At 43.3% G+C, this 16,465-nt stretch overlaps 1 protein-coding gene across 1 annotated transcript in view; it reads right to left on the bottom strand.

Annotated features, from left to right (window-relative positions):
* UNC5D (unc-5 netrin receptor D) overlaps nucleotides 1-16,465 on the bottom strand; it is a 159,709-nt gene that overhangs the window by 134,163 nt on the left and 9,081 nt on the right. The window contains exons 2-3 of the mRNA XM_065398784.1: nucleotides 16,117-16,260; nucleotides 5,041-5,144 (exon numbers count right to left, since the gene is read on the bottom strand). Coding sequence (XP_065254856.1) covers nucleotides 5,041-5,144; nucleotides 16,117-16,260 — 248 coding nt within the window. The remainder of the gene's footprint in view (nucleotides 1-5,040; nucleotides 5,145-16,116; nucleotides 16,261-16,465) is intronic.

The raw sequence follows: 16,465 nt of genomic DNA on the forward strand, positions 1-16,465 counted from the left end.
TTCTGCAAGGAGCTCTTTGCAGCTTCAGAGCCATATTTAGCTCTTTTAATCATCCCTTATATATTAAACTCAGCTAAGATGGCAAAATGAAACTGCAAATATTTGAAGGGTGTAAACATCAAGGATGGAGTGCAAATATTTAGGGGTGGCAAAAGGGGATTCAAACTGGCAGTAAGAGGATGAAATTAAGAAAGGGGAAAATTAGAGTGAATCTTGAAGAGTGATGCGGAGAGGACTTCCTGACAGGGAGAATGCATTTGATCAGGAAATAAGCACAAACCCATCTTCCTCTTTCAAATCCTTTCTGAAAACTCTTCCTGTGCTATGTTGCCTATAAAATACGCAAAACTGGATGGTATGTAAAGCAGCAGGCACAGCACACCAGCTGCCTAACCATCTTTGTGTTCCCTCTTCCTGTTCTATCCACCTATTGTCTCCTGTTAATACTTCAAATGTAAGCGCTTTGGGGGAAGGGACCATCTCTTTGTTGGGTGTCTTTACAGCATCTAACACTATGGGATGCTGGTCTACAACCAGGGACTCTCAGCATCCCTACAATACAAATAAATAAACAGCCTCCAAAGGGAAGCAGTGGATGTGCCGGACCTTGGAAACTGTTCAGTCAAACTTCAGAAACCGTATTTCAGGGAACAGTCCTGCATTGGCAGGGAGATAAAAATCACAGGAATTGGAGTCAGAGTTGACTGAATAGGTGCTATCGAAATTGGATCTAATCGGTATTTTCCCCTCTCTGAATCCAACTCTCAGTGCTTAAACAGGAAACTTTCATCAAAAAATGGTGCAAACCGTATAAATGGACTGAATCTCTGACACCATTCAGGAAGCTTTGGCTGCTTCTTAAAAGCCTCCCATCCAAGTGCTGAACAGCCCTAACCCTTCTTAGTGCATGAGAATTAATAAATAATAATAATTGTTTGTATTTCTGTAGTGCCCAGGAGCCCCAGTTGTGGACCACGGTCCCAAAAAAAGGCAGTTTCTGCCCCAAAGAACTAATGAGTTTACAGCCACAAGGACTATTGCCACAAACCATGATCTGTTCTGATTTGAATTTGGTATCCAGTTTCCAAAGACACTGAATTATTTTAAGTAGGCTGTTTACCTTCATGTGAATAGAATTAGCCTTACACAATGAGCCTTTATGTGAAGTTTTATTGTCCAAAGCAAATATGACCTGTTAAGATTTACAGGCTTTATTAACAGCAATAACCATTTTACGACCAACCTCAGTAACTCAGGGTTTATTGAGAGCTGTGCAATTTTAATGTGTGGAAAACCATTAAACTGTCAGCTTTTCATCTGACATAATTCCTAACTTTTTATGAAAGAGAGATTTTCTATTTAACTGGGGAGAATAAAGCAGCAGAGTTTGGAATAATGAATTGTTCTGAAAACAACAAATAGGTTTTGTCTAAATAATGATGAGTATCAAATGGTGAAATAGTTATCTTTAGTTAGTACCATTCCCATAAGCGTAAGGTAAATAAAAATGATAAACCCAGGCAAATTAGTTATGTAATAGTCAATATTCTGCATGGACTGGCTCTGAACCTATACTGATATTACCAACTCTTGCAATTTTATTGAGAGTCTTACTATTTAGTGTTTTCCTAAAGCCTCAGCATCCAAAATCATGAGATAACTTGAGAATCTTAGGAATTTACATTTTTTGACTAATGCAAGCTAACTCTTCATGGTTATGGAGAAAAACTTTAAAATGTGAACCCTAAAGCCTCAAAAAGAGGAAGGCAAATAAAAAGAACCCAAATTCTATTTTTTTTTAAATCTCATGATTTTTAAGTCAATCTCATGATTTTTGGAGCCTAATTTGTGAGTTTTGAACACTGGGGTCCTCTGAACACCTAAGTCATTCAGTTACTCCTGCCTCCAACCCTGAACTGCCCCAACAACCTCTCCTGACTTTACATTTTAAGATTTGGATTTAATACTGGGATAGCTAAGCAGTGGAACAAGTTACCTAAGGCAGTTTTGAAACTCCAGTCATTGAAGGTTTTTAAGACTAGGTTGGACTAACACCAGTCAGGGATGGTCTAGGTATACTTAGTACTGCCTCAGCACAGCGGGGTGGACTAACCATCTTGAAGTCCCTTTCAGCCCTACATCTCCGATTCTATGATTTAAGGATTCAACTTGTCAATTTCAATTTAAGGCTGGGGGAGGGAGGGGAAATGCCTATATCAAAAACTCTGAGTGCCATAATAAAATAAAAACACCTTACAGCACTGATAAAGACCATCAGCATTAAATTCTAATATACAAATAAATGACCTGGACAACTGGAATGACACTATTAAACCCTTCTGCTAAGATTCACCCCAGTGTTCCCAGATGGCCCCAAAGCAGATATACTTTCTTCTCTCCATCCTACACTGCTGTGAGGGGCAATAACTTCAATCTCCCAACATCTGAAAGCCTTGTCCCACTCTAAGCCTCATATGATGTACATCCTCAAAAGGCAAGGGTTTTTTAAATATGCTAATCCAAGCCTTTACGTGCTACTATAGAAACTTACTATTCTGAGCAATCATTTTATTTAGGGGGGAATTCAATATTGGTAGTAGAAGTGTTGCTATGTAGTTGAACAGTCAGAAAAGAACATGCTATTGTATCTAATCTTTAATGCTTTAACAATAACGACAGCACAGTGGGAAAATCCATTGGGATTACATCAGGGGCATCTTTGGCCCAGTTTGTTTTAAAAGGCAGCAATTGCATAGAAATGAATCACCAATTACTGACCATTATCACACTTTCCAGGGTTGGATATCTATTTTCAAATGGAAAATTGCTCATAATTCTCAAAACCTCAATAAAATTCAAAACATGTTGGCTCTGAATCACCATAATTTCTTATCCCCTTTCTTTCAAATTACTGAACTCCAACAGTGAAAATGGTCTTTGACTGTTTAGCTATCTGCAACGGGAAATAGCCAAATTTATATAATTGTTCAGTTCAGCATACATACTTGCTAGGTTGGATAGCATTTATTTACCTGGTGGGTTAAAATTTGTTTCTTTTGTTTCCAAAGAAAATGCCTGAAATTTGTTTAATTTATCACTTATAAACTTTCTGCTTACCCTGGAGCCTATGTATTTGGAGAATTAATGGCAAAAAAACAAGTCTTTCAAGGATGTGATATAGTAAACTGAGCAGTGGGTGAAATTAGATACCATTGGGGTGGATGTAGTAGCAGAAATTCTCTTGATAGAGAAATGAGTGCTAGATGTGTAGATACACATTCCCCCTCCTCACTACCCTTATTTCTAAACCAGCCTGCAAGATCTTTTAATTTGTATCCCAATTTGCTTCATTTCTTAACTCTTCCTGGGTTTTTGATGGCATCTGCCCAGCATGTTTTCCATCTAACTCTGAGACTGTGTTTTCTTTCTTTGCGGTTTATTTTCCCAGCTTCTTTTGTCCCTCCAATTAGTAGATACCATAGTGATTTGAAAGACAAATGACTTCTAGTTGATATCAGTTTCTCTGTTTATCAAAGGATGCTAAATAGCAGCATTACAGATGCAGCTCTGGCATTTTGGAGAGTAAATACAGCACAATACAGCATGGGCAGGCCCAGACTCTTAGCTCCGAGCCCAAAGGTGGATTAGCTAGCTAGCTAGTACTGTAACTCCCACAGGAGTTACATAGCTGTGTTTATTGATGTACCGTACACCGAGTTGTGGGACTGCTGTCCACCCCTGCTGAACATCCTGCTATTCAGAAAGGCAGGTAGTTCCATCTATAATGCAACAGCCCTCCAAATAGCTATGCCAAGCATTTCACTAGGCATCATTTAGTTAGCCCACTGCTTTACATGGGCTATTAGACAAGCCCTCCTCTGAACCAGGAAGCAGAGAGTAACATCAACAGGGCCAAAATCATCATTAGTTCGAGTCCACTAACCTCAATGGAGCTACACCAGAGTTTATATGTAAAGCATCTACTGTGTCCCTGACATTTTGAAGACAGGTATGAAGACAAGTGCTTAGCCCTAATGGACGATGCACACACGCAAGAGGAGCAGCATAAAAGCAGTGAGATTGAACAGTGCTATTCTATGTGCATCTTGTTAGAGTCACTTTTCCCCCCTAGATCAGGCACGAATTCTGGCCCCTTGCATATTTTAAAATAAAACAGACAGGGATTAAGAGAAGGGGAGTATGTATGTGGGGTGCTAACTATTTTACCCCAAACTGTGTGTGCTACTCCAAACTGTTATTTTGGAGGTGGGTGGTTAAGTGATGGGGAGGGAAGAGAAATGTTCAAATAAGCACTTGTTTTTGTTAAGTAATTACATCTGGAAAAAAAACAACAACCTAGAAGCCTCAAAAATCACCTGCCACTTCATTCTGAAGGTGGAATAATGAAATAACATCAAGACAATGGCTTTAAAAACAAAATCCTTCAGAATGGGTAAAAAAACGTAAAACAACCAGAAGTACAAAACAGACCGTTTTACCCTGCTGCACTACTGGACATAGTGGAGTGTCCAGCCACATCAGTGTTTGCGCCGTGCTTTGAACACCGAGGATGCTAGAAGTGCAAAGTATCGCCGTTATTATTCCATCCGTTCTTTATACTCACCTTTCACCATTTCAAAGCAGAGGCTACCATCTATTTCTCTGCATTTGACAGGTAAGAGCAGATTGGTGCCTCACTGTCGTGCAGTCTCACATATTTAGTCTCTAAACCAAATATTTAAATCCAGTTATCCTCGATTTCTCACGGGTGAAAAGGCCAGTTCTATGGATATCTGTGCCTTCACCTCCCCGTTACTCTACTCCTTAGGCACAACTTCATTGACAATAAAAAGTTGAATTGGAACTGGCTTTAACAACATGTCAAGAGGCCCTAGAGTAGAATATTGTAATGGCACTGGATTTTTACAAACACCTGGAACAGGCTTTAGTTGATACTTCCCCACTTCCCCTTCAAATATATCCAGTCCAAAAGAGACTAGCTAATAACAGTGATGTCAAAACCAGTGTCTCCTCTCTCACCTCAGCTGCAGGTACTCCCTCTGGTGGCCGACAGTGCAGAACAATCATCCCTTCAATAGGAACCTCCTTTCCTTGTGGGTCTTGCTCAAAGTTTTTCCGTAAATCTGAAAAGAGGTGAATGCAGTTGTTACATCACCAATGCAGTTTACTTGAACTAGTTTCAAGCTCAGCTGCTGGGATGTGAGGTTTTCCAAAAGCCATTCTTCATGCAGTTTATTTTATATAGATGTTGTGGAAGATACTAACAATAAGGCTTAGTAATTTTCTACCACTATATATGTTCAAAGCACTTGACAAACATTGACGAATATCCCTCTCTGGAAGGTGGGTATATAAATATTTTTATCCCCATTTTACACATGGGGAAACAGAGACCAAAAGTAGTGATTTGTCCAAGGCCACACAAGTGAATCAGGATTAGAACCCAGAACTTCCTCCCTCCCACCTTGTACGCATCCCCCCTAAACCATTCTGGCTTTCAAAAGGTGAAGAATAATCTCCAGGAATGCTTTGTAGTGACACTGAAACACAACTTTAAAAACAGTTTTTTCCAGTCAATACTAATAAGTCAAAGGATATTATTTTAAAATAAAACAAATGAAGCTGATCTGTATTTTGTGGCGATATGATTCATTAAAACTTCCATCATTAACTATCCTCATGTCTGACTGGATTTGTTAATGCAAAAATGTTTACTTATAAAACATAGTGTCCAAAGGTTCTTTGGACACTTGGCAATAAATACACAATTGAAAAGGAGGCACAGAACCGTAACTAGCAATATGAAATCTGTGCAGACACTGCAGCAAGTTATACAATTTCCCCCAGCACTAGACAACATGCCCATATCTTCCAAGATAGACACCATTACATACTGTCTGGTCAACAACTTAGTGGGTTAGAACTTTAAACAGTGTTAATAAAGGGCTGAAGGAAGAATAATGGTACTCTATGGGGACTGGCAGGTTTTTAAAAACTATTTTAAGACATTGGGGATTTTTAAATCTGGCTATAGCTATGCTCGAGCATTGGGACCCACCAGGAAAAGAGTGGAAGAGGGTGGACAGGAAAGAAGGTACACAAGTAACCCATCCAGTACCAAATGCACAAAGAAACACCCACACAGCCTCCCTCCAACAACCAACCAAATATGAATGACAAGGAAAGAAAAGCAACTTGAGGCTTGCCCAGAAGGATTCCCCCAAAGTGCAAATTAGGATAGTCATAATGGATGAAATTCACCCCGTACAGTGGGGCCAGCACAAGGTCTAAGATTCACTTAAGTCCCACTTACATCATATTTTGATTGCTTAAATGGTGCTGTACCTCTGCACCCCATTTTTATATCCCCATGTGTGTGTTTTAATAACCATTTTATTCAATACTCCTTTGGTCCTCCTTGATATTGGGATATAATTCCACAAAGGCAAATCCTGATCTTACTTCTACAAATGCAAAGAGGAACTGCAAAGCTCTACCGTGCAAAAGGAAGGTCTGCAGGTGGGACGCATGGAAGGGTGCACACCACTGGCACAGAGCCCACATATGTGGGGACTCCTCCGATGGTCATGCTTTAGGTTTGACTGGAGGAAAGGCCGACGTGGCCAGCGCATTCACTGTTGGAAAAATTTCTCCACTCAAGGTGATGGTAGGGCTACTGGCTACCCTCTTAGGGTAGAGTTGCCTCCATCACTTCTCCACACCCTTGGGAAAGCTTTCCACTTCTTCCCCAAGGAGACTCCCAGGTGACAGATAAATCTCCTATTACACAAATCCTCTAGTCCTCCTTCCCCACCTCTCCCAGGCTAGCACTGCAGAGGATACTCGATTAGACTGGAGCAGCCTCCCCAAGCAGTTCCACCACTGATGTTCAGCCTTGGGAAAGAAACCCCTTACCCATGGGGATCCCTGTGCCAGAGTCTGGATTTGCCCGGTAATAGACGACACATTCCTTGCAGCCGTGCAAGCACATGAGAGACTAACCAGAAGGAAGGTTATTTACAGCATGTACTCCAAGTGAGGATGTTTCCGTTAGACAAAGTCGTTTTCTTTAAACAGAGTGCCTCAAATTCCACAATGTGGATTTATTGATTTAATTTTCTCCAGTGCTTACAACTTCATGAAATACGTCCCCCTTAAGTAGCAGAGGCCCTGAATCAGTTACACTTTTATACATTTTATAAATACATTAAGATTTATTTTTAGCAAGTCAGCGACTCACTGGAAAAAGATGCAAATATCACATTTATGATTCCCTTTTAATGTTTTTTTTCCCCACGTAGGGCACTGTAAATAAGTATTGGTTACCTATTTAGAGAGTTATTCATTAATACTTAGAATACAACTGTGTCCACAAGGGGCTTTTTGTTTCTCTGCCTTCCAAATTGCTCTACAAAAATAGCTACCTGCTATTTCAGAAAACTATAAATTGCAATATTGCTTTAAACTTACGATTCAGAATCACAGGTTCTGAGTGAAACAGAAGGCCACCTGAACTGGTGTAACAACAAATACTGTGATCCAGGTCTGAAATGAAATACTAGTGCTCTCTGCACTATCACAAATTAGATCTGCACGTTCTCATCTGTGGTCCCCTAGGGGATATTTCCTGAGTCAAAAATCCATGCTCCAAGTTAAGCAACTGGGTTGTTCATCAGAGACAGCCTGACACAGGTCCATGACAAAGTGAGCTCCTGAAAACACATGGTGGGATCTTACAGAATCCTATTCAGAGACTATTCATTTTGCTCGTCTGAACTGTGCTCAAGGTCCCACCATCTTTGATGCTCTAATTTCTGGAAGTGTTTTTGTGCTGTCCATCCCACCCCCCACAAAAACACTAGTGCAAGAAAAGGGAATGGTGAATGAAGCAATACCATTCTCAGGTGCACAGCTCTCCTGTGGTCAGTATGTTACAGGACACAGAAATGGGGAAGAACATGGTCCGGAATGCTTGCCAAATTTGTAAAATATCTTAAATTACTTATGAGAGGTAGGTATGTATTATGCAGATGATCAGATTCCACAGTGATTGACATGATGTATATAAAAAACCAGACAGCTAAACCAATCCACTTGTTTCAGTTCATTCCTCGTTCTCTTTTCACTCTGCCACGTTAGGGGAGAAAAAAAAAATCATAGCACAGAGAAAAGTCAATAAAAATTCAATTCAGAATAATAGTCTTTTGCAGCTCAGCAATACTGGGGAATTATCAGCTCATTGAATGTTATGACAGTTAATGCAGTGAAATAAAAATTGAATTTACACATTCAAACTAAATCAGCCAATGAAAAATCAGTCACTTATAAAAATCAGGGGGTTGGTATGTTGTCCTGTTAGTTTGCCCAACTGTTTTATTTAAATTGGTCCTGCCAAAGAAGCATAATTGTAGAAGCAAACTCCAAAACAATCTTCATCTGGGCCAAAAAGGAAATACACAGTAAAGGCAAAATTTCAATGTGTTCATAGTCATTTGAGTTTATGATTCTTACTTAATTCTGCAGAGCATTTATGGTCCTTGGATCAGAGGAATATTGTACCCATTTTACAGATGGGTAAGCTGAAAGCATGGAAAGGAGAAGTAGTTTGTCTAAAGTCACCCAGTGAGTCAAAGACTAAGCTGGAAACAGAATCCAGCAGTTCTCACTCCCAGTCCCCTACAAGAATCCTAACATAATAAGTGCAAATCAAAGCTGAGCAATTGTTTCCTTCTTTTACAGACCTTTTTACTTACTTATTAATTAACAATGTAAGGTATTTGTCTAATAACCAGAATTAGTGATTTAAAAGTAAAAGATAAACTGGGACCACAAGAGAGTTAGAGAAAGTATATTCCTGAATCCTCAACTAACAGCAATGCTGCAAAAACACAGCTCAGACCCCTCCATGAGAAAAATGCACCAGATGTAATTGTAAAGTGAAAACCAGATGAAGCTTTGAGTACCTCCAGTCATACAACACTCTGTATTATAACACTCCTATTCGGGTACTGTCCTTTTGGCCATTGGATTTTAATGTTTCTCCTTGCCATAATGCTGTTTATTGTGTTTCCTAGTTTCTCCTGCATCGAGATAATGATCTGTTGATTGTGAGTGATAACACTGCAGTGTAGCAATTCTGATATGAGGAGCAGAGATGGGCTGAGACAGAAATAGCTCCCCAGCCTGAGGAAAACTACTGCCCCTTCTCCCCAGTATTTTACAAATACGGGCATTGTGCAACCTGCCTGGTAGCTATGTTTCTTCGATACTGTTTGGGCGGTTAGGACAATTCATCTCTAATCTACGGTACAGTGACTGCCATTAAAGGAAATTAACATTTGTCAGACCAGATGAGCTGTATCTGCAAAACCACAGCCTTTCGCTATACATGTTACAAGAAATAATGGCAATGTGTGTGCTAACTTGGAAAATAGTGATTTTTCAGTGGTGACTACAATAACTACACTGACTTTAGTGGAGTAATACTAGGAATGAATCTGGGATGAATTTAACCTTCAATGCAACGTCACCAGCATAGCCTGAAAAGAAATATATTCTAAATTCATTCTTTACTTTGCTTCTCTGCACATTGGAGTGCCTTTCAAACCCACCTTTGGGCAAGAAACTGACATATATGGCATGTTTTGGAAATAGTTTAAACAGCAGAGCATAAACTATACAGACTAATACAGCAGGTCAGAAAACAGTTAAAGTTTTTCATGAAAAATACTGGAAGTACAGTAGAACCTCAGAGTTGTGAACACCTCATTATGGTTGGTCTTTCAAAAGTTTACAACTGAACACTGCCTTAATACAGCTTTGAAACTTTACTATGCAGAAGAAAAATGCTGCTTTTAACCATCTTAATTTAAATGAAACAAGCACAGAAAATGTTTCCTTATCAAATCTCTCTTTTTTTTTTTTAAACTTTCCATTTATTTTTAGTAGTTTACATTTAACACAGTACTGTACTGTATTTCCTTTTTTTTTGGTCTGCTGCTGCTGCCTAATTGTGTACTTCCAGTTCCAAATCAGGTGTGTGGTTGACTGGTCAGCTCATAACTCTGGTATTCATAACTCTGAGGTTCTACTGTATTTAAAATTTTGACAAGCAGAGCAAAAATTTTTGACCAGAGATAATATGTTATACACATCTAGAACACAGAATTCAGCTAGCCTTGGCAAGTTAGCCAGATTCACAACCCTGGCATTAATTTACAGTATAGCTGCTTAAGTAGATTACTGTTGTTTATATTATAATACAAGAAGTTTTGATCCTCTTCACAATGTCCTCCAATTTGGGAAGCAGATGTTGTGCTTGTCACTATATTTTTTTAAGTACAGTAGATGGCATGACCTTAGGAGCAACAGCTGCTGGTTTTCCAAGCCAATGGCAAAATGTGAAAACAGCAAAATAAGGAACAACTTCCCCTTGCCACATGAAGAAAGAGGAAGTTATTCTCAAGTCTCTATAAAAGTACCCAGGAAGTGGAATATTAGCCCAGTTCACAAGTGAGATGAACTCTTAGGCCTGGTCTACACTAGGAGGTTATGTCGAATTTAGCAGCGTTAAATCGAATTAACTCTGCACCCGTCCACACAACGAAGCTATTTAGTTCGACATAGAGGTCACTTAAATTCGACTTCTGTACTCCTCCCCAACGAGGGGAGTAGCGCTAAATTCGACATGGCCATGTCGAATTAGGCTAGGTGTGGATGGAAATCGACGGTAATAGCTCCGGGAGCTATCCCACAGTGCACCACTCTGTTGACGCTCTGGACAGCAGTCCGAGCTCGGATGCTCTGACCAGCCACACAGGAAAAGCCCCGGGAAAATTTGAATTCCTTTTCCTGTCTGGGCAGTTTGAATCTCATTTCCTGTTTGGACATTGTGGCGAGCTCAGCAGCACTAGCAACGATGCAGAGCTCTCCAGCAGAGATGGCCATGCAATCTCAGAATAGAAAGAGGGCCCCAGCATGGACTGATCGGGAAGTCTTGGATCTGATCGCTGTGTGGGGCGATGAGTCCGTGCTTTCGGAGCTGCGATCGAAAAGACGGAACGCAAAGATCTACGAGAAGATCTCAAAAGCCATGACAGAGAGAGGATACAGCCGGAATGCAACGCAGTGCCGCGTGAAAATCAAGGAGCTGAGACAAGGCTACCAGAAGACCAAAGAGGCAAACGGACGCTCCGGATCCCAGCCCCAGACATGCCATTTCTACGAGGCACTGCATTCCATCCTAGGTGCGGCCGCCACCACTACCCCACCAGTGACCGTGGACTCTGAGGATGGGATATTGTCGACGGCCGGTTCCTCGGAGATGTTAGCGGACGGGGAAGATGAGGAAGGAGATGAGGAGGATGAGGCAGTCGACAGCGCTTACAACGCTGATTTCCCCGACAGCCAGGATCTCTTCATCACCCTCACAGAGATCCCCTACCAACCGTCCCCAGGCGTTAACCCGGACCCAGAATCAGGGGAAGGATCAGTCGGTAAGTGTTTTAAACATGTAAACATTTATTTTGAACAGAACATTAATATTAACAGTGTGTTTTTCATGATTCGTTTGCCCTAGGCACTTAACGTTTCAGTCCTTGGCAGTGCAACTACTGCAAAAAAATCTAACAATGTCCGGTTTATCATGATTGGTTTGCCCTAGGTGCTCTACTGTTTAGTCCTTGAAATCCTCATGGGACATCTCCATGAAGCTCTCCTGGAGGTAATTGGAAAGCCTTTGCATGAGGTTCCTTGGGAGAGCGGCCTGATTGTGTCCTCCGTAGTAGGAAACGTTTCCGCGCCAGGCTATCAGCAAGTACTCCGGGATCATTGCCTTGCAGAGCATGGCGGCATACGGCCCTGGTCTTTGCAGGCTTTCACGAAGCATCCGTTCTTTCTCGGTCTCTGAAATCCTCGTCAGAGTGATGTCGCTCATGGTGACCTGCTTTGAATTAGGTAGGGGAATGTTAGTATTGGGACTGCTTGCCTGTTCCTTTACAGAACTGTAACCGGCGGTTTACAGCCACGCGGTGAAGGCAGGAGAGGGGCAGCATACAGGGATCTTTCCCTGGGACAGCCGCGAGGGGGTGGGACAGGGGCAGAGTTCATGCTTGCCGGATTGCTGGCAGCAGGAACTGGCCAACGCTAGGAGCATTGCTTTGAACGTGAAAGGAGGCCAGTGCTATTATTAAAGTTTTAAGCAGCCACAAGTCTACGGCTTACCATGTCAGCCTGCTACCCAAATTCCTCTGTCCTGCCCCGCTTGTCAGATCTGCACAGCAAGACCCCAGGCACTGAATGCGAAGGCCGAAAATTCGACCTTGTCCTGAGTGCGCATGTGATAGGTGCTGTGCATGGTCTTGTTCACAGAGAAAGACTATGTTCTTTGTTCACAACTAAATTTATCTTTCCGAGGAATTCACTCCCTTTTTCCCATCCCACAGCTGCGACTGTCTCCCGACCTACCCTGGCATCATACTCCCAGAGGCTAGCACAGATTAGGCGTAGAAAGAAAAGGACATGGGACAACATGTTCTCGGAACTTATGGGCTGCTCCCGAGCCGAGGCAGCCCAGCAGACCCAGTGGAGGGAGAACATGTCCCAAATCCATCGATCACACATTGAATGGGAGGAGAGGTGGTGGCAGGAAGACCAGCAGGCGACTCAAACGCTGCTTGGACTAATGAGGGAGCAAACGGACACGCTCCGGTGCCTTGTGGATGTTCTGCAGGACCGGAGGCAGGAGGACAGAGCCCCGCTGCAGTCTATCTGTAACCGCCCTCCCCTGCCACAAAGTCCCATACCCCCCTCACCCAAAGTCCCAAGAAGGAGGGGCGGCAGAGTCCGTGAAAACTCTCACTCCACCCCTGCAGACCGCTCAAGTACCAGAAGGCTGTCATTCCCCAAAATTTGATAAGTCCTTTCCTTCCCGCCTCACCCAAGCCCCCGTCCCAGTTTCATCCCCTAAGTGTGTAGTTGCTAATAAAAAATATGTTTCTGTTAATTACTGTTTCCATCATGTTCTTTTAGAGGAGAGTCTGTTTGAAGGGGGGGAAGGGGGTTGGTAATTGGACAGGACAGTCACCTTTACCAGGGTACAGACGCGGGGGCAGGTTCAGCAGCAGGTCACACACACATTGCAGTCACTAGGCACCCTGGTCAGTCTGGGAGGTGGTTTTCATGTTCTGTGGGGGGGGGGGGGCGGCTATGTGACTTTGTGGCGGGGGAGGGCGGTTAGAGATCTTATGCAGCGGTCCTTAACCTGGATCACAGAGCCACGCAGCAGGGGATCTGTAACCGTCCTCCCACTGCCACAAAGTCACATAGCCCCCACACACAGAGTCCCGAACAGGAGGGGTGGCAGGGTCCGTTGAAACAACCAGTCCACCACTGCGGACCACTCTAGGAGCAGGAGCCTGTCATCCCTCGAGTTTAGAAGCGTCCTTTCCATCAGTACACCCGCTCCCCACCACAGTCTGCGTCCCAGTTTCAACACTTTACCGCGAAAACAGTAATAAAGAAAACTGTGTTCATTAACAAATTTCCAGTGATTTTATTTTTAAACGTGTGTTGGAAGGGGGGGAACGGGGTGAACGGGGTATGTGACTGGAGAGAATAGTGAACATTCACTGGGTAAGGAAACGTGGGCAGGTTCAGCTTCTCTGTAAACAAACTTAATAGTCACAGGTTACCCTGCTCACTGTGGAACCTAGCTTTCAAAGCCTCCCGGATGCACAGCGCGTCCCGCTGGGCTCTTCTAATCGCACGGCTGTCTGGCTGGGCATAATCAGCAGCCAGGCTATTTGCCTCAACCTCCCACCCCGCCATAAAGGTCTCCCCCTTGCTCTCACAGAGATTGTGGAGCACACAGCAAGCTGCAATAACAATGGGGATATTGGTTTCGCTGGGATCCGAGCGAGTCAGTAAGCGTCTCCATCTCCCCTTGAGACGTCCAAAAGCACACTCCACCACCATTCTGCACTTGCTCAGCCTGTAGTTGAAGAGTTCTTTTTCAGTGTCCAGGGCGCCTGTATAGGGCTTCATGAGCCAGGGCATTAGCGGGTAGGCTGGGTCCCCGAGGATGACTATAGGCATCTCCACATCCCCAAGAGTTATTTTGTGGTCCGGGAAGTAAATACCTTCCGGCAGCCGTCTAAACAGACCAGAGTTCCTAAAAACACGAGCGTCATGAACCTTGCCCGGCCATCCGACGTTGATGTTGGTAAAACATCCCCTATGGTCCACCAGTGCTTGCAGCACCATTGAAAAGTAGCCCTTTCGGTTAATGTACTGGCTGGCCTGGTGGTCCGGTCCCAGGATAGGGATGTGAGTTCCATCTATAGCCCCACCGCAGTTTGGGAATCCCATCGCGGCGAAGCCATCTATGATCACCTGCACGTTTCCCAGGGTCACTACCTTTGACAGCAGTAGCTCAACGATTGCATTGGCTACTTGCATCACAGCAACCCCCACGGTAGATTTGCCCACGCCAAAGTGGTTCGCGACTGACCGGTAGCTGTCTGGCGTTGCAAGCTTCCAGAGGGCTATGGCCACTCGCTTCTGGACACTCAGGGCTGCTCGCATCCAGGTGTCCTTGCGCTTCAGGGCAGGGGACAGCAACTCACAAAGTTCCAGGAAAGTTCCCTTCCGCATGCGAAAGTTTCGCAGCCACTGTGATTCATCCCAGACCTGCAGCACTATGCGGTCCCACCAGTCAGTGCTTGTTACCCAGGCCCAGAATCGCCGTTCCACAGCATCAACATGACCCATTGCCACCATGATGTCCACGGCATGACAGGTCTGTGCCACTCTCAGACTTCATGTCCTCACCGCGCTGCCGTAGCCTCCTCGCCCGATTTCTCAGCATCTGCCTCTGGAAAAGGTGGATGATAAGGTGCGAGGTGTTGACAACGGCCATAACTGCAGCGATGGTCGCAGCGGGCTCCATGCTCGCAGTGCTGTGGCGTCCGCGCTGTCACTCACCAGAAAAGTGCGCGAACTGATTGCCCGCCGGCGCTTTCAGGGAGGGAGGGCGGGAGTGATGGTTGGATGACGACAGTTACCCAAAACCACCCTCGACACATTTTTTTACCCAGAAGGCATTGGCGGCTCGACCCAGAATTCCAATGGGCAGCGGGGACTGCGGGAACTGTGGGATAGCTGCCCACAGTGCACCGCTTCCAATGTCGACGCTTTCCCCGTTAGTGTGGACTCACAAAGTCGAATTATTGTCCTTAGTGTGGACACACACGTTCGACTTTGTAATATCGATTCCACATATTCGATTTAAGTAAAATCGAACTACTCTCGTAGTGTAGACATACCCTTAGTTAGATTTACCTGACCTTTTCTTCAATGGCTCTTTTAAGGTCTTAAAAACAAGGGCTCTTTTTATTTATTTTTTATTGTAAATGATATGCTTGTTCCCATAAGGAACAATCTCTTCTTTCCAGGGACTCTAAAATGTCTGGCAGGCTGTACCCTAGTCTCAGGTCTAATAGGGATGTTTTTACCCCTTTTCTTTGTAGATTTTTCTTCTCATTTGTTTTCTGCTGACTGTGTAATTAAAAAAAAATCACCCCATTTTCCTGTTCTCATCCTGCTTCCCCGACATCAGCCCACACAATCAATGATGTGTTTCAATATTCAAAAGCAGATTTAGAATAGCAGAACACAAAAGCCTCTAATGTATTCTTGCATATTTTTCTGAAAAATGTAGCAGACATACATTGTTGAATGCTTCTGCAGATGTCTTTAGACCCTTGTCATCAGCACAGAGCAATAGGGCACATTCCAGCAGGTTTTCAATTTGCATTAACATTTCTTTTTGCATTGCACCTGTGTGCATGCAATCCAAGCAGAATCTCTAAGAGAAACAGACTTGCTGAATACACTTCAAAGAAAATCATCAACCAACATTAAAATAAAAAGGAGCTCCGACAAGGCAGCATCAGAACAAATATGGTGTGTTTTCTCTGACGCTCCTGTAGTATTTCACAGGGAGCGCTAGCAATGACAATACTTTCCTAGTGCCCGGTTACCTTTAACCCTAGCATAACAGCAAAAGCTTGAATAGCACACACTGATTCCACTTACAGGCTATGCGGACTGATGCCTTCCTGCTTTTTGAGGTCCCTAAATGGCTCCATGCAACACACTGACACCAGTAATCTTCTGGCCCATGAAAATCCTCCACCTGCTGCCTTGTCACGTTGATGAACACCTCTCGAACCTTCAAGCCTGAATAGGAAAGATACAGAAAATTAGCTGATACAGGACATCTTACTCAGGCATAAAGCTAAGGTTGGCCAAACCTTTTCTCTTTAATTAACCAATTCCATTTTTAATCAAGGCAAAGCTTTAATTAGTTTGACAATAACATATTACTGCTAATTAAATCCGAACAGCTGAGTAGGTCAGAATGCACAAGTCGGAAGAATTATCG

This window comes from Emys orbicularis, chromosome 2 (genome assembly GCF_028017835.1).
Source record: "Emys orbicularis isolate rEmyOrb1 chromosome 2, rEmyOrb1.hap1, whole genome shotgun sequence".
Lineage (NCBI taxonomy): Eukaryota > Metazoa > Chordata > Testudines > Emydidae > Emys > Emys orbicularis.